Source organism: Pristis pectinata, chromosome 5 (genome assembly GCF_009764475.1).
Source record: "Pristis pectinata isolate sPriPec2 chromosome 5, sPriPec2.1.pri, whole genome shotgun sequence".
Classification (NCBI taxonomy): domain Eukaryota; kingdom Metazoa; phylum Chordata; class Chondrichthyes; order Rhinopristiformes; family Pristidae; genus Pristis; species Pristis pectinata.
The window spans coordinates 51,155,907-51,175,313 of record NC_067409.1 but is presented as its reverse complement, the minus strand read 5'-3'; the positions used below and the strand labels follow the sequence as shown (position 1 = coordinate 51,175,313).

The 19,407-nt window shown below is 40.7% G+C and overlaps 1 protein-coding gene across 1 annotated transcript in view; it reads left to right on the top strand.

The window, feature by feature from the left end:
* Positions 1–19,407, top strand: part of vwc2 (von Willebrand factor C domain containing 2) — an 83,934-nt gene that overhangs the window by 22,396 nt on the left and 42,131 nt on the right. Inside the window, exon 3 of the mRNA XM_052016608.1 lies at positions 4,440–4,569. Within this exon, the coding sequence (XP_051872568.1) occupies positions 4,440–4,569 (130 nt within the window). The remainder of the gene's footprint in view (positions 1–4,439; positions 4,570–19,407) is intronic.

Here is a 19,407-nt window from a genome sequence, read left to right as displayed (position 1 = left end):
TAAGAGCTAGTCAGTTTCTGCTTTCAGCTGTGGAACCCACCAAGGTAACTTGTGTTAACTAGCTACAAGGGAGGAGAAAATCAAATAATCACATCAGTGCTCTTTCCAGAAACTTCTGTAATGCATTGATGGGGCCTACATTCAGGCTATCTGCTTACCAGTAAAGCCCAGAAAAGGTGAAATCAGAATAATTCACAGAGGAAAATCTACATAAATATTACTATTAAAAAATCAATAAAATTTGAATATGAAAGAATTAATTCCTATGAATGTACAACATAGGAGCAGGTAGGCCACTCGTCCCTTCAAGCTTGGTATTGTCATAGTTCCAAGTGCTAGGTTCTCGATTCTGCCCCTTATCCCCACTGATGGTGCCTTGTCATGCAGCACATGGTTTCCATGCACTACTATTTGCCTAATGACACACACCTGAGTTTCATCAGGAGACTAGTATAAGAACCCTGGTTGCCAGATTATTGGTCTGTCTCTGGGTATATGTTGTCTCCTGGTTGCTTTGAGCTGGTAACTCTAGAGCAGTCCCAGTTTCTCCTAGAAAACCCTGTTTCCATTGTCAGGACTCCATCTCAGAGTCCTGAGGCAAGATTCCTTCTGTTTGCTGTTTTATGTTAGGTACTGAGGAAGCATCCCAACTTCAGTCTTGTTCTGGTGTTCTGCATTTGGATTCTCTGTGATCTTGCTTTTTGTGTGACATTGTGACAGGTATGTCATCATGCCTGATATGATAGAATTGAGATTACTATGTTCCTGCCTATTGCCAGAAACTTTCATCCCCTTACTTATTAAGAACCTTTCTACTTCTGCCTTAAAAATGCTCAAAGCCTCTGGTTCTACTATCCATTGAAGATTCATGATGCACTTTTTAAAAAAAAACACCTCATTTCTATCTTAAATAGGTGACCTCTTACTTATAAACTCTAACAGCTGCAGGAGGAAACATCCACTCGAATTGATAATAGCCATCTCTGGCCTGTTCTTTCCCCTCCCCTCATGATTGGCTAAAACTGGCATTTCTGGAGTAGATTGTCATCTTCTCAGTGTAAATGTCTTGTGAATGTAGACAACTGGAATTACTGTGAAGGATAATGAGACTAATATGAATGAAAATTGATAAATACAGTCAATTATGGAAAAAACAGCATAGCTACCAAGATGGACAAAGTTAGAGGAATCAAAACATGAAAGAGAATTAAAAAAAAAACCTATATGAAATGGTGGTAGAAGCAGCAAAAGGTAATAAACATTTTTGTCCTGGATTTTATAGTAGGAAGGCAAACTGCAAACCTGCTAACTTGACTTTAAATTCCTCTCCAACCTGGGTCACCACTGGCTACTGCATCTTCACAATGCTGGAGGGAAGTCAGGACCAATTCCCTCCTATTCCTCCTCCTCACCATTGCACTCTGGCGATGGCTAAGAATAAAGAACCCATTCATTTACTATGATCTCTCCTACCTGTTGAGCACCAAATCTTTGCCAATGCCTTCAATAAAATGTTTTCTTCTGCCCTTTAAGTAACTTCCCATAATTGCTGTCCCACTGCAACTGGTAGACTTCTTCTACTGCATTTTGTTGAGCTCTCACTTCCTAGGAGCCCACCCTGCATAAACAGTCAGCAACCCCTCTAATACCTATCATTTACACTGAGACATACTGCACCCCCTCCCTGCTCAACTCTGCCTCTGCCCCTACCCCCTCCAATCAACAGTTCCTAGCTACAAAGTTAACACAGCACAGCTGAATTAGAGGAGGAGATTGCGTGAAATCTCTTGCGTGAAATGGTCCTGCCTTGAATGAATCATTGAAATATTGCAGGACTACTCACTCTCCCATCCTGCACAATATTAATGCAACAGTTTTCCAGGTGTAATATTTTAAGTTCCAATGCAGTCATTTATCTATAAATTGGGTTTGTCATTTGCATACAATCATTATTTCTATTGACAGCACTTAACATTGTGCAGAATTAGAGGGATTTTCTTTTTTACACTTGGTGGATTCAAATTTGGTGGTTTAATTTTATTGGTCTTGTGTTGTCCAACTATTTTATTTCACATACATCACCAAATTGTAGAGGGTAGAATGAGTGTCATATTTCAGTGGGGGATTGAATTCTCAAGTCTAATCTCCTTTGACAACTTTGGTGGATTTGTTTTGTACATGCAAGGGAGCAAGATCAAGGTAAGAAGGTCAGTACTTTTCCACCTTTGGAGATTCCATTAAATGTCTAGTATGCCCTGCTGTTGAAACTGGAGTGACAAGCATCTGTGTAAATCTTACCTTATTCAGACCAAAGAGTGTTACTGAAATTTGGCCTTGGAAGAATACCATCATTCTTCATTGACAGTTTCTTTTTCTCCCTACTTGAGTTTCTCTGGTGAGATGGAAGAAATGAATCTTCTGTTGAATTTTGATTAGCTTTTCATAGTTGACCAATGCTTGTGAGATTGCCTACTCCCTTCCAAGTAAGAAGATTTTGATGTTGTAAATTTGGACTGCATTTAAAAATAAACAAAAGGATGGTGAAATAATCATTTATATAACTCAGTCAACTCATGAGGAATACCAAAAATTGAGAAGCACCTGCGTAAATCATACTTTACTCAGACCAAAGTGTGTTACTGAAACTTGACCTTAAAGGAGTACCATCATTTTTGCTGACAGTTTTTTTTTATTAATCCCACTTGAATTTCCTTAGTGAGATTGGTTTCAGAGTTTTTTTTATTATTTCTGGTGCTGTGATGGGATGGTTCTAGATTTTGTAGATCACATTGGCAAGTTATGAAACAGTTCAATAAATGTGGGTAATTTGTAGCTTGCTTCAGGGTAAAAGGCCATGGATAGAAGTAATTTATCCTGGTTGGTAACACTAAATCATCAATTTCAATGGAGTTCAATTTCAAAAGCAGAAACAACACACAGATGCTAATAAATTGGCTTTGTAATGCTACCAAACCATGAAAATTACAGTAGGAATTGCTGGAACTGCAAATAAGTCACCTCTAAGTTTGGAAAGATCATAAATTTGGGGATTTAGCTCTTGAACTGTGAAAGTTTATTTAAGCAGTCCACTCATGACCATCTACCTGATCTGTCCTCCATGTAAATTTGGTTTGCACTACATGATGAACTCTTCACGCTCTCTGAGGTCTACTCAGCCAACAAAGTACATAATTTATAAACAGAAGAAAGACTTAACATAACCTTATTTGCAACTAGGGATTGACACAATGTGGCCCTGCCAATGTTGCTCAAATTCTCAGGACCAATTGAAAATATACTTCTAGATTATAAAATGCAACATAATTTATTTTTTTCTAAAATTGTGATATCCAAGTCCAGCTTTTCTGTTGGTTGACTTTAGTCACTATCACTTCTAAAAATGGCTTATTTAGGGAATTTCATTTACACTCGAATATGTAAAACAGCACTGTTTTTAGTGTTAATGCAACCATTCAAATATTACATAGTGATTTGCTTATTTTAGCAATGATTTATTTTATTTGTTAATATATTCTTCACATTTCTTTAATATGTTCTACCTACAATTACATGGAAATGTATAGGCAGGTTTTTTGTTGAAAGCATTTAGCTCACACACTTTAATACTTTAACAACAATACTGGAATATTTAAGACAGATCTTGATGTTGACCTAGAATGGTTAACCAATCTGTCTCGCACCGGAGTAGCAGTTAGTTCTGCTGTCTGCCCGGAGTTTGTACATTCTCTCTGTGACTATGTGAGTTTCCCCTGGGAGCTCCATTTTCATCACACATCCCAAAGATATGGTTGGTAGACTAACCCTTGTGCAAGTGAGTGGCAAGAAAACCAGGGTGTTGAGCATGTGAGAAAGAATAGGTGTCAGGAATATCAAGTAGGAGAATGGGATTAAAGGGATTGCTGTGTGAGCTGGGCTAGGCTTGATGGACTGAATGGCTCCTTCTATGTCATAAGAAGATATGACATAATATAATAGGAAACATTCTCATTAACTTCCATTACACTCTTCATTTGGGCAATATGATGTTTGAAACAACAATCCCTGTATCAGGCAATGTTGCCATTGATATATTTTTCACATTTGCTTCAGATGGTTTCACCACATTATGAGAACTTATAAAAATAACGTTCAGATTGTAAACATTCTAAACACAGGAACATGGTATAATTATCATGCTCCCATTCCCATCACAGTGCGAACAATCTGGAAAAGGGTATTGTACAACATTAAACCTACCTTGTTCTTTTCATAGTTCTTTCCCATTCAATGATACAACAGAGTGTACAGTGTGGTGCACTCTATGATTGCAAAGCATGCCCCACAGATCTTCATTAATAAGTTGTTTCCTATGTTCATAAATGTAACTCCAATGAAGTGAGCCTTGTCCTGTCACTGCTCAAATGGTGTTTCCATTTTAGGTTTCTCCCTGCGAGAAATGTCGCTGTGAGCCCAATGGGGAAGTACACTGTTCCGTAGCAGAATGTGCTCAGGTTGAATGTGTGGATCCAGTATACGAACCAGATCAGTGCTGCCCTGTCTGCAAAGATGGTACGTGCTTTCTCAAAATAACTAATTCTACTTACTTTATTTTTAAGTGTTCAGAAAGAGTAGTTTAAATATCAAAGGTACGTCAACTAATTTTAAGGAAATTATTTGCTAATTGGTTATATTTTATCATACATATTTTTTCTTCAACTGGTGATACTTATTATGATTTAGACATTCTCAAAATCCAATCAAAAGTCAACTTTTTGAGGAATGTCCACATTCCCATGATCTAAAATTTAACGTCATGCATAATGTTGAATAGTCTGGTATGGATTAACCATTGGCATTTTTACCAGCTTATTTTAACAGAAGTTTCAAGTAAGCTGCCCCATTGACATGCATGCTCTTTGAAAGGCAAAGAAACATCAGCCTGTTAGACCATATAATTCAGGCCAAATTACCAGTTGAATTTATTGCAAGTAGCAAAATATAAATGCCGCGGAACAAGGCTGAAGTGCAAAAAAACTGACTTTGTGAAGAAGGAAAACCTCATTAGACCATTTAAATCACTTTTAAGAATCCTTAATCTGAATTCTTTGATGTAGGTCGAGCCTTTTTCTCACCAACAAAGTATGAAAATGTGGATAAACTTCTTTTTAATTCAATCAGTGTCTGAGTATTTCTGGTAAGGCTAATGTTTATTACCCAAGCATAATGGCTCTTGAAAGGTTGTTGATAAGCCACATTAGTGATCCAGCTTCTTGAACAGCTGCCATCAATGTGGTGGAGGTACTCCCATGATGCTGATGATGAGGGTATCCCAGGATTTTGACTCTGAGAAAATAAAAGAAAGGTGATGTATCTCCAACTCAGGATGGTCTATTACTGAAAGAATACTTCCTGTCCTCATCATTTTAGGTTGGTTTGGAGAATCCTTGGAGAGTTACTGCATTGCATTCTTGTAGCCACAACTGTGTGTGGAGCAAGTGAAATTTTAACGTGATGGATGAAGTGAAAAACAATGTGCTATGTTATTCTGGCTTATGTTAAGTTCGAGTGTTGTTAGAGTTGTGCTCATTCAGCAAAGTGCTGTATATTCCACCTCGCTCCTGATTTGCACCTTCTGGATGATGAAGAGACTTTGAAGAGTCAGGTGGTGCATTACCCACCAATGGTGGCCACCACTTTCCACCAAAATATTGGTGATGGTCTTGCTGTAGAATGTATTGCCACATGGGAGATGTTTACTCTTCTTGGTGGAGAGAGTTATTGCCTAATGCTAATGTGTCATAAATGATACTCTCAATTTATCACACCAAATCTGCATACCAAGCTTAGTTTGTTGTGGCACAGCATGGGTTGCTTGGCGTTGGGAATGGAACTAAGTAAATGAAGGACAAAGAGAACTCGCAGTCAACTACATTGTTTCAAACAAGATTTCACATCCCCGAGCAAAGTAAGCTATTTTTTCCAGTTGGCAGATTTCTGCCATAATCCTTTTGCAATAAGTAAGTAATCAGTATTAATAACTGTTTTTCCCCAGAAGTGGATGGACAGCTAATGTTTGTTATCTGGAAATGCTTAAATCAGTCTTCTGGCAAAGCCACCAGAAATTTTGTAGGAGACAGTGTCTCTTTTATGGTGGTGATCATAGACACTTAGCTGCAATCTGTGTGTGAATGGGAAGTCTTTAATCAGTCATCTTCAGTAGATAGCAATTATATGAAGGATGCTATTAATTATTTAATTGTACTATTAAAACTATAAGTGTACTTGAAGAAAATAATCAACCAGCTTTTACTAAAACAGCTTATTTTCAGTACAATCACATATGTCATCATTGTACTGTACATTGCTATAATCAAAAAGATAGTGTAACTTTATCCCAAGTATGTGCTTTGAAAGTAATATAGTTGAAAAGGAAGTATTCTGAACTTGTTAAGACTCCATGACAAAAATCCTGAATAAGTCTGGTTTGATTTATATCCACATTCATTGGTTGCATTAAAGAGCTCTCCTGCTCATTTCAGATAAACATTCTCTACTAGGCAAAAAGCACTTGACTAGAAATGGAATGTTGTCTGTAAAGGCATGCTAATGGACTGGTGAACAAAAGGCAAGCCATAAAATCCCACAGAACATGTGGCCAAAGGCAATCTGTGCTATTGCATGGGCCCTGAATGATCAAAGGACTTCCCTTCTCCTGTAAATCTGGGTTTCAGCTGGTGGGGAATGGACAGCAGATTGGTGATTCGGAGATTGACAAGGACGTTGGGGAGAGTTTACAAGCTCTTTGAAATGGTGCTTCATGATTATTTGCAACTACCTGAAAGGGCAGATGAGCCTTCAGTTTATCTTTTTATCTGAAAGACAGCAACTTCAACAGTATGCCATTAATGCATTGCTTCACAAGAGTGTCAGCACAAATTTTGTGCTCAAGTCTCTAGAGTGGCTCTTGACTCTACAACCTGCTGGCTTAAAGACAAGATTGGTTTTATTGTGTAAATCCCATGTTTCAGCTGGCTTTCTCAATTCTGTGAACAATATTTCAAAGACAGTTCCTTAAATGCAAATATGTATAGTTATTAAGTTCAAAATAACACATTAATGAAAGTTGTTTTACCGTTAATCTCATGCAAATCTCACCCAGAGCTAAAGATGGAAATATAGAAACATAGAAAGGTATAGCATAGGAACAGGCACTTCAGCCCACTATGTCTGCACTGACCATGATGTCCCATTTGCCTGCATATGGTCCATATCTCTCTGTTCCCAGCCTGTTCATCTGACTCTCTGAATGCCTCTTAAACATTGCCATCATATCTGCTTCTACCACACCCCTTGACAACATGTTCCAGGCACTTTCCGTGTAAATAAAAAAAAATCTTGCCTTGCACATCTTTAAACTTTCCCCCCTCACCTTAAAGGCTAATATAGGCCAAGATATGTTAAAATATTTTTACTTGCAGCTGTGAATTTCCTATTTATAAATTTGAATGCTACACAAGGCCCAATTTTTCAACGTTCACAAAATTCAAGTGCATTTCAAGTGTGAAGTGGTTCATTTTGGTAGGTCAAATATGTTGGCGGAAAATAGTATTAATGGTAGGACTCTTGGCAGTGTGGAGGATCAGAGGGATCTTGGGGTCCGAGTCCATAGGACGCTCAAAGCAGCTGCACAGGTTGACTCTGTGGTTAAGAAGGCATATGGTGTATTGTCCTTCATCAATCAGGGAATTGAATTTAGGAGCCGGGAGGTATTGTTGCAGCCATATAGGTCCCTGGTCAGACCCCACTTGGAGTATTGTGCTCAGTTCTGGTTGCCTCACTACAGGAAAGATGTGGAAGCCATAGAGAGGGTGCAGAGGAGATTTACAAGGATGCTGCCTGGAATGTGGAGCATGCCTTATGAAAGCAGGTTGAGGGAACTCGGCCTTTTCTCCTTGGAGAGACGGAGGATGAGCGGGGACCTGATTGAGGTGTATAAGATGATGACAGGTATTGATAGGGTAGATAGTCAGAGGCTTTTCCCCAGGGCTGAAATGGTGGCCACAAAAGGACATAGGTTTAAGGTGCTGAGGAGTAGATATAAAGGAGATGTCAGGGGTAAGTTTTTTACTCAGAGAGTGGTGAGTGTGTGGAATGGGCTGCCGGAAACGGTGGTGGAGGCTGATACAATAGGGTCTTTCAAGAGACTGTTAGATAGGTACGTGGAGCTGTGTAAAATAAAGGGCTATGTGTAAGCCTAGTAATTTCTAGGGTAGGGACATGTTCGGCACAGCTTTGTGGGCCGAAGGGCCTGAATTGTGCTGTAGTTTTTCTATGTTCTATGCATTTCCTACTTACCCTGACAGCCATCTGCCTGTTTAAACTACCTCCCTCACACAAATATGTGGACAGAGCTTTATTTTGCAAACTTCAAAGGCCTCTGTATGGTGAACTGTCTCTGGAGCTTCAGTGCTTATTGGTAAATGATTGACTTCTTCAAAAAATGTTCCTGCCCTATCCTATTCAATCAAATGATTGCATTGACTTTAGATTTTAGGACTGTATTTTCCTTATTGTGACAGCTGCCCAGCCGTGACTAATGGCCTGTCTCTTGGATCAGAGTTATTATTTATGGCAGGATTTCTGTTAACAGGAAGGCACCTATCAATGCCCCCACGAGAGCACAAGCAGTTGTTGAAGTAGGTTTGCTTCTGCAATACTTAGAGAGGCAAAAGGCATAAAAGGATAAAAGGAGCATTGCACAGAATGCTGATCGAACTGTCAGTCAAGATAAAGACCTTCTGCAAGCAGATGATTAGAGGACCTCTCCATTTGCAGCTTTTTGAACCATTTGCACTGTTACAGCAGGTCTACCAGTCTGGTAGTCCGAAGATACAGATGGGAGAGGGGGGAAATTTACATGCAGCATTTGGGCATGGGGGTTGGGAAGAGGGCAATAAATTGGGGTTATCTTAAATGAGAACCATAGGGCCCAAGGGAGTAATGAAGGACAGAGTAGAGGAAATTCACCAGGATGTTGCCTGGGATGGTACATTTCAGTTATGACGAGAGACTGGAGAGGTCTGTTTTCCCTGGAGTGGAGGAGGTTAAGAGAGGATATGATAAGAGGTACATAAAATTGAGGGGTATAGATAAGGTAGACCGCAGGAAAGTTTTTACTCATTTGAGAGGTCTGTTTTCCCTGAAGTGGAGGAGGTTAAGAGAGGATATGATAAGAGGTACATAAAATTGAGGGGTATAGATAAGGTAGACTGCAGGAAAGTTTTTACTCATTTGAGAGGTCTGTTTTCCCTGGAGTGGAGGAGGTTAAGAGAGGATATGATAAGAGGTACATAAAATTGAGGGGTATAGATAAGGTAGACTGCAGGAAAGTTTTTACTCATTTGAGAGGTCTGTTTTCCCTGGAGTGGAGGAGGTTAAGAGAGGATATGATAAGAGGTACATAAAATTGAGGGGTATAGATAAGGTAGACTGCAGGAAAGTTTTTACTCATTTGAGAGGTAGATAAAACTAAAGGACATAGATTTAGGGTAAAGGATCTGAGGAGGAATTTTTCCACCCAGGGAGGGGTGAGTACCTGGAATATACTGTCAGAGAGAATGGTGGCAGTAGAGTCACTGACAGCATTTAAGAGGTGTCGAGACAAGCACTTGAATAGCCTCTGCACAGAGTGCTAGGAGATGGGATTAATTTGGATGGGTGTCCACTGGTCAGCATGGACATGGTGGGATAGATGGCCTGTTTCCGTGCTGGATGACTGACTTTTCCACTCTCAGCCACCCAAATTTGTCCAAAATTTTCTCCAGAGAGCAGACAAGAAAATTTACGTGTTTGTCCTTATGTGTATGTATCTGTGAACTCAAAGAATCGTATGCTTTTTCCAGCTTTTATACCTTATAAGTTTATTCTACACTGCTTGCCTGGAATGAACAAGGTGCTAAGTATTTTGGTTGTACCAAAAGTTTGCAATATGATTGCTGTGTTTATTGGTAGTAAACTTGCTTAAAAGACATTGTCAAGGCATCTTAATATACCAGGTTTTAGACATAACTCATCTAAAGTTCGGCTTCCAAGACAAGTGACACATTGAAGTAAGCTGGTTTACTTGACCTGGAACCAACAACCACAAATGAATAAAGAGGATTTGCAACGAAGATGATTATTTCTTTGGGAGACACACAGTGCTTGTATATGTAAGGTCATTATGGTTGAAGCAGATCATTAGATTGACTAATAATGGCCATGTCTCCAAGGTACACATTTTCTGGCACAGAGCCAACTGTTTCTCTACGCTGTGAACAAAAAATGCTGGAAAAACTCAACTGCTCAGGCAGTATATGTAGGGAAAGAAACAGCTGTCATTTCAAGTTGGTGAACTTCAGAATGAAACTCTCATTCCTTTTGCCAAATTTTCACTGGTTGAGTATTAGAACATGTTCTGTTTTCTTTCAGATTTACACAATCTGTAAAACTCTGCAGTTGTCCTCCTGTTTCTTTGCATTCTCGGCAAGCTTGTTTGATAGGTGGCACTTAAGGGGCTGGTGGTATGTCCCGTAGGAAATGTGTTAGCATGGCCCTCAATTGTTTACAGGTCCTGTCCAGGTTACAGCAAGGTTCCGTTCCTGTGAACTGTTCGTAATCTGAACAGTTCGCAAGTCGGAAATGCAGCCCTGGACTGAGTTCCCAGGTGTCAGAAGATGCCTATGGCCCTGCAGCAGCCAGTAAATCCATCCCAGTGGTTTCCCAAATGCTCGATCAGATGTATGGGCCATGCATAAGTCAGGCATTCGTAATCTGGAGAGGACCTGTACTATTTACATTATTGACCTGGAAGAGGGAACAAAATGTAAGGTTTCCAAGTTTTCCAATGATATAAAAATAGGTGGAAGGCATGCTGTGATGAGAACATTGTGATTCTGCAATGAGCTATAGATTGAGTGATTGGGCGAAAACCTGGCAAATGGAGTTTAATGTGGGAAAGTGTGGGGAAATGCACTTTGGAAAGAGGAATCAAAAGGCAGATTATTATCTAAATATAGAGCAACTGCAAATTAGTTTGGCACAACATCGTGGGCCAAAGGACCTATTCTTGTGCTGTACTGTTCTATATTCTTTAAAGAGTAAAGTTTCGAGGGATCTAGGTGTTCTAGTGTATGAATTACAAAATGTTACCAAAAAGGTCCAACATGTAGTTAAGAAGGCAAATAGCATATTGGCCTCTATTGTAAGGGGGTTGCAGTTTAAGAATGGGGGGTATTTGTTACATTTGTACATGGTGTTGGTGAGGCCACACCTGGATAGTTTTGAGTCACAAACAAGGGGACGAAGCTACATAAGGGCCCAGTCATTTAAAACTCTGCCTCCAAGGGTGGTGGAGGCCAGATCATTACATAAGGTGGAGCTAGATTATTTACTGAAAGATCAAGGAATTGAGGGCTATGGGGAACTGGCACAGAAGAGAAGTTGAGGCCAGCATTGATCAGCCAGGATCATATTGAATGGTGGGGCAGGCTTGAAGGGATTGGTGGCCTACTCCTGCTCCTATTTTGTTGTGATTTGTGGAAAGCACAGTTCCTTAAACACTGGTGCAATCCATAACCCTTACCTCAATAAAATCACCAGCTACAAGGAATAGCAATGCTGAACTGTCAGTATCTGCCAACTGTTCAAGTTACTAGAAATCCATCTAAGTCCAAAGCCAACAAGGCACAGATCTTTTCCATTATCTCCCTGCTGAGCCAGAACCTCTTCATACAATGTACATTCATTAAAATTAGGTACTTTTTTTCAAGACCAGTACAGCTTTGTCCTGGGTAAGCTTTTCCTGTCTGCTTGCTTCTCTTCATTTTCCTAGCTTCCATACAGGCAGCACCACCACTTCGTGAGATGGAAGTGATATTTGAGAGTTTTGTACCTAATTTGATTTTTTTTTGTTTGAACCCTACCAAACTGGTGCTGGATCATATACCATTAAAATATTTTAAATATGCATAGGGGCTTCCGTTCAATGGATTTCTTTAAATTTGATTACAGAATGCAGGCATTATTGACAAGTCATCATTTATTGCCATTCCTATTTGCTGAGAAGTTGTTGGTGAGGCCCTTGTATTGAAGGTACTCCCATATCACAGCTCCATTGGGAGAGCCAGGATTTGTATCCAACCACTGAGGACAGCAAAACATTTCCGTGCCAGGATGGTGGTGTGATTTGCGGGAGAACCTGCAGATCTCCTGGTGATGTTGTTCCCATGTGCCTGCTACCGTTGAATACATACCCCAAATGGGCAGCACCAATGGTTGTAGATCTTAGTCCTTGCCAGCTTGAGGACCAAAGCAAATCAGAAGTAGTGAGGATGTTGCTGGTTGTATCCTGATGGACTCTAGCCAGTTACAACAACAAACAAATGTAGTTCTTTGGTTGTGGTTGAGGGGCTGAGGAAAGGGATGGGAGTTTAGGTAGTGTTGACAAACTCGTACTGTGAACAAGGTTATTGGAAAGAGACAAAATATTGCTAAGAGATTTTTGTTTTCCATCATATGTATTTTATAAGGTTAATATTGTTTGGATAGAAAGGACTTCATTACATTATGGTGATTGGTTTGTCAAACTTTTTATGCTGTGCTTTTTTTGCAACATTTTATTACTTATGATATTGAACCTGAATCTCCTCAAAGAGCTTCATTATATTTGGGCATGCTGACATCACAGCTATCCAAGGTGAAGGAATTGATAAGATGCAGAAATGCATCTACCTGGGTGACAGACACTCTTTGGTGTCCATTTTAACAATTCAGCCTAAACACAGGGTGTGAGAAAATTGTTTAACCACAAGACCATTGGAACCAAACCAGATCTTATCCTCATTCAGCATCCAGGAGAGGTTATAGGAAAGCATTTGGAGAGAAAAGGATGTGGTTAATTTCTCTAGAGAAACAAAGGACTGCAGATGCTGGAATCTAGATGAAAAACACTACGACACTGGAGGAACTCAGCAGGCCAGGCAGTATCCGTGGAGAAAAGCAGGCGGTCAACGTTTCAGTTCAGGACCCTTCAGTTGGTGAAGGAATTGATAAGATGCAGAAATGCATCTACTCGGGTGACAGACAGTCTTTGGTGTCCATTTTATCCTGAAATGTTGACTACCTGCTTTTCTCCATGGATGCTTCCTGGCCTGCTGAGTTCCTCCAGCATCATAGTAGTTAATTTCTCTCTCCCTTAAACAGTAATACCTGGGGAATTTTCACCCAATTCCCTGGCTGTAACTGAAATCAACAAAATCAGCATGGATATAGGAATCATACCTATGATCTTCCTAGTATTAGTTTAATCCAACACTGAAATCAATAGATCATATGTCCCTGAATGAGTGTAATGCCTTTCAGAGCATGTGATAAACAAAGGGCTTTAAAAATGTTAGATGTTTAAAATGGACTCATTATTTTTTAATCAGCCAGGATGGATGCAGCGTTACAAGATGCTCAGTGATCTTACACATGAATAAAATTAGTGAATAAATCAACAAACTTACTGGCTGCATCCTCTCCTCCTCTTCTCCTATTGCTCCATGCAATAAACTCTCATCCCTCACATACCAACAATCTCTGCATTCAGGGTTGGAACTTCATTCAAATGCCTCACAAGACCCTAACAGAGTTTGGTAAATACGTTTGAATGCTTCAGATAGAGCCACACCTCTCAACTTGTACACACTGCCAACTATTCAAATCGTGCAAGCACTTCACCAGAGTTAATTACAAAGCATTTACTAAGAGAATTCTCCCTCCATCCAGCCATCCCCTTGCAGTTGACATGAGCAACAGCAGACTTGTGGGGATGAGCACAGGTCTAACACCTCAATCACCGAATATCATGGCAGCAGTCAGAGCTAGTAGCTGGAGGTGATGCAGACAATTGAAGATGATGGTATGTTGAAACCTAATCCTTCTCACATCTCAGTCTCACCCAATTTATAAGTTGCTGATACAGTAAGCATGCACTTCATACCCTTCAAGCATCCTTTTCTCATTATACTACCCTCATGCCTGTCTCTTTACAATTAAACAAGAATTTTTTTTGGTCAGACAATGATATAAGAGTAGCCAGAGAAATGTAGAGAGTAGGTTATTACTCTATCTTGTATTCTCAGCCACCAACTTGGTTATTGTCACTTTGCACACTGTTGAGATCACTTGACAGACAGCATCACTGTGCTTAGGTAGTGTGTAGTCAGGCAAGGGAAAAGGTACCTCAGGTGCCAGTTACACAGAGGGTGAAGTTAATCTCTGCTACTACAGAAGATTAGATGAGGACTTTGGTGGAGCATCCTGGAGAAGGAGACTGATGGGAATGCAGAAATGAAATGCTTGTGTTGGTAGGCCTGTCCAAAAGCATGCATTGTCAAGGAGCATATGGGAGCCAACGACCAATTATGCACATGGTTTTGTGTGAAGCTTGCAGCTCATATTTTCTAGCGTGGACTTGACCAGTTCCATCTTAAGGCTTGTGAACCCGAACAATTTGCAGAGTCTGATGTCTCAGTGTCTATTGTACATATAAACAGAAACCAGCCAGTGTCTGGATGCTGCATTGGAAGTTCAGGTGGTTCCCTTCATGGTTCTGGTATAACAGCAGTCCAGCAGGTTTCAAGAATTGCTGAGCCACCCTAGAGAGTGAAGCAACAATCAGCTGTCCTCAAAGACTGACACCTTATGGGATTCCACCTCTGCCTTTCTCATACTGTCAATTATAGAAACAGCACAGAAACAGGCCTTTGGCCCACTGCCTCCACACCAGCCATCAACCACCCATTTACACTACTGCTGCGGTAGTGTAAGCCAGCCTTTTCTCCTATATTCTTGTGCTGCTTTTTGTACTAATCCTTCTGGACAATTGGGTTTATTAGCTTTCTTAGTTTTAATTTGAATGCATCGGCTAATAACTCCGTTGGCCACATCTCAGGGCTCTTCCATTTCCTACCATCTCACCTATACTCGTGTTTCCTTACACCTTTTACCCTGGGCTAGTCTAGGAAGTTCTGGTTTAAAGGATTTGGATCCCTAACCAAGTGGGTGCCCATCAGCCTGCTTACCTTAAACCTACAGGTGGTATTTAAACTGCACTTGCTCAAGCTATACTTCAGGTCTGCTTTGCATTGTCTGAGAAGGGAAGATCCTGCTCACTACTCTTAAGTTTTTGTGGAGCAAAGAATCACACAGCATCCCATCCTCAGGTCAAGCAGAAATATATTTCTTTTGATCAATCTTACACCTGCAGGAGAGAGTTGCCCATTCACTTTACTCAGACTCTCTGATTGTACAAAGTATGGCATTCTTATTCACATGTCAAGGTAAGCTACAGCATCCCCATCCAATATATGAACTTATGGTTATCAGTATGGGGCCAATCAGGTAGATCAGCTCATAATCAGTCAGTTCTAACATCATTAACCCTGCATGATCAAAGTATGTGAAGATCTCGTACATGGTTACCTCATGGCTATATCTCTTATATATGCAGCTGCCCTAACAAGGCATCAGGTTACTCTGGCATCATTCTTGGAGGCCTTCTAGAGCTATCTCTGCTATCACCCTTGAGCTCACCCCATTATTTCTGTTAATACGATGTACTTTCAGGCTTGTCCAGAGGAACTCCAGCAGTGGTGTCTGGGGGCTGAGGTGATTGACGTCCAACAACCTCTGTGTGAGGGATGACTTCAAGCATGGGGTGTCTTCCTTGATGCCTATTAATGTCATGTTTACCAGGGCTCCTAGATGCCATACTCTGTCAGATACTGCCCTGGTGTCAAGGGCAGTCCTTCTCCACAACTCTGGAATGCTAGATCAAGGTTATGAGATCTGGAGCCAAGTAGTTCTATTGAAAGCCAATCTGGGCATCTAGGAAAGCAGCAAGGCATGGAGATTTATGGTGACTCTTACTTTCCTGCCACAGGCAATATTGTTCCACTTCTCTGGCTGCAGGATGTAGTGTATTCACATCAACACCTCCTTGGAAAAGCATTGCTCCTTATGGAGGAACACATTGGAGAACTGTTCTTAAACACTTTTAGTAGACAGGGACGGGACTCCTGCTGATGAAGTAATTTCTGGTGTGCTGTGATATTATTTAAGATACATTGCACTGCTGCCTATCCAAGGAGGAAATGCATTGTGGAGTGTGAAATTGATCATTACTGGTATCCTGAAAGGGCAATAGCAAGTCTGCAGCATATTTCACACAACTCCAACATTCCCCCAATACCCCCACTGACTTTAGCAGAGGGTGTAAAATGGACTGGCTATTTCATAGTATTGCCTTATCCAATTTCACCCTCCTTCTACAATTGATAATACTTTTTGCTGAGAAGCCCTTGAAAATTGCCTGCACAAGAAGGATTTTACTGAGAATTTCCAGCAGGATTAGTTATCCCTGAGACTAAGGAGAGAAGCTTTGAGTGTTCTAGGAACTAAATCTGCCTGAAAAACATAGTGCCCTTCAAAAGATTCCATACATTTGGTGATTGGTTGTTTCGATTTTCTATGTGTGACAGCCACATTAAAGTTATAAAAATATTTACCTTATGCTAACCAAAAGCTGTTGCCAGAGCTATGGGTTCTTTGCTATTTCAACACGCTATTTGATCAATTTCCTTTGTAATTTTAAATGTCTGAACTCTATCTCCTGCTACACAGTAATGGGGAATAATTGAGCTCTCTAGGCTTCCATTCAAAGCTCAAGCATTGCTCTCACTTGTAGCTACAATAATTTTAAGCTACTTACTTTGCACTCTGGCATGCAAAGTAGTCACAGTGCAAAATGGGATGAAAATCTGAACGTTCTAGTGGTCCTATTGCACATGGAGCTGGAATCTCAGTTTAATCGTTTAGGTTCCCCTTGATGAAGGGAGTGGATAATAAAGCAGATGCCAGTATCCAAGCACACCCAGATTAAACAGCCAGTGATGGGCTGGAGTCGCAAATAATTTTCAGAAACTTCATTGCTCCATCATTGATAGGCCTATAACCTGCAGTAAATTGGTAAATTGGTTTATAATTGTCACTTTTACCAAGGTACAGTGAAAAACTTGTCTTGCATACCGCTCATACAGGTCAATTCATTACATAGGGTATTGAGATAGTACAGGGTAAAACCATTACAGAATGCAAAATAAAGTGTTACAATTACAGAGGAAGTGCAATGCAGGCAGACAATAAGCTGCAAGGTCATAATGAGGTAGATTGTGAGTTCAATAGTCATATAACAGCAGGATAGAAGCTGTCCTTGAGCCTGGTGGTACATGCTTTCAGGCTTTTGTATATTCCACCCAATGGGAAGGGGGGAGAAGAGACAATGTCCGAGGTGGGTGGAGTCTTTGATTATGCTGGCTGCTTTATCAAGGCAGCAAGAAGTGTAGACAGAGTCCATGGAGGAGAGGCTGGTTTTCATGAGGAGCTGAGCTGTGTCCACAACTCTCTGCAGTGGTCACGGGCAGAGCAGTTGCCATGCCAAGCCATGTTGCATCTGGCTAGGATGCTTTCTATGGTGCATTGATAAAAATTGGTGATGGTCAAAGGGAACATACCAAATTTTTTTAGCCTCCTGAGGAAGTAGAGGTGCTGGTGAGCTTTCTTGGCTCTGACGTCTATGTGGTTGGACCAGGGCAGGCTATTGGTGGTTTTCACCCCTAGGAACTTGAAGCTCTCAACCCTCTCGACCTCAGCACGATTGATGTAGACAGGAGCATGTGCACCACCCCACCTTCCTGAAGTCAGTGACCAGCTCTTTTGCTGACATTGAGGGAAAGGTTGTTGTCATGACACCATGTCACTAAGCTCTCTATCTCCTTCCTGTACTCCGACTCATTATTATTTGAGATACAGCTCACTGTGGTGATATTAGCTGCAAACTTGTAAATGGAGTTGGAGCAGAATCTGGCCATGCAGAATGGATTGAGTAGGGAGTAGAGTAGGGGGCTGTGAATGCAGCCTTGTGGGGCATCAGTGTTGAGAATAATCGTGGCAGAGGTGTTGCTGCCTGTCCTTACTGATTGCAGTCTATTGGTCAGGAAGTCAAAGATTCTGTTGCAGAGGGAGGTGTTGAGTCCCAGATCTTGGAGTTTGTAGATGAGTTCACTTAGAATTATAATATTGAAGTCAATCCCATTCAATGAAGAGTCCCTTTGGGATTAACTGCTCCTTGCCCATGTCTTTGCAGGGGCAACTATGGTCTGTTAATACCTTTGTTTGCTTTCATTAGGGGTGCACAAACACAATTCCTCTGCTGGGCTGCACTTGAAGGGATAGAACCTCTGTTTATGTTGTGGTAGAAAACTCAAAAGAAAAGTACTGGATTAACATTGCGATAAATTGATAAATCTGGGCCAATTTCTTTACAATGACATTTTTCAACTTTAATTTCCAGAGTGGATCTCATTGAATCTTATCTCCAATACTACCCATTCTCTATTGCTTGTATATTGTTATCTGTGGCTTTTTATCCTATCAAACTCTCCTCCCTCATCTTTCTCAGGCATGTTCTTTTTCATCCAGCTGTTACCCATTGCAGATATCATCTAAAGGCGTGAGTCACTGCATTTCTGTAAATGGATTGAATTGTGGACCAATATTGATTTTGTATACAATAGTAACCTTATAGCCACGAGGCTGAATGAATTTTTGGATAATCGTGTGCTGCTTTGCAAAACACACGTATAAAAGATGCCTGGGCCACAACAGTGATGTTAATCGGGATGCAATGCAGGCTTTGGCCACTGCCAACATGTTGGACTGTGGATATACCCTGCAGCTGAAACAGATGCTCTATGATAAAGTAGTGCAGCCAAAACAGTAAATTAGGCCCTGACAGAGGGAAATGGACCCGTTTGTGCTTTGCTTAAAAGAATCTTTGAGGTTGGAGGGGGGAATCAGTTTTACAAGACTGAAATGGAGTCAGGTCACTTGCAAGACTTCTTTCATTATTCAGGCAAGGCCTTTTGTAGTGAATAAAGGTTGACAATGGCCAATGCTCTCTACTTCCTCCCTCACAACCTCCGAATCATCCATGCGAAGTGGGTTACCTGCTCCCATAAATGGTTCGGTTCTTAAACCTGTCCTCTAGTTTTAGACTCCCCTACCCTGGGAAAATTATGACTATCGATTTTATAAACCTCTCTAAGGTCACCCCTCAGCCACCTTCGCTCCAGGAAAAACAGTCCCAGCCCATCCAATCTCTCCTTATAACTCAAGCCCTCCAGTCCAGGCAAAATCCTTGTGAATCTTTTCTGCACTCTCTCTCAGCTTAATCACATCCTTCCTACAGCATGGTGACCAGAAATGCATACAATACTTCAATTGCAATCTAACCAACGTTTTTACAACTGGAACATAAATGGC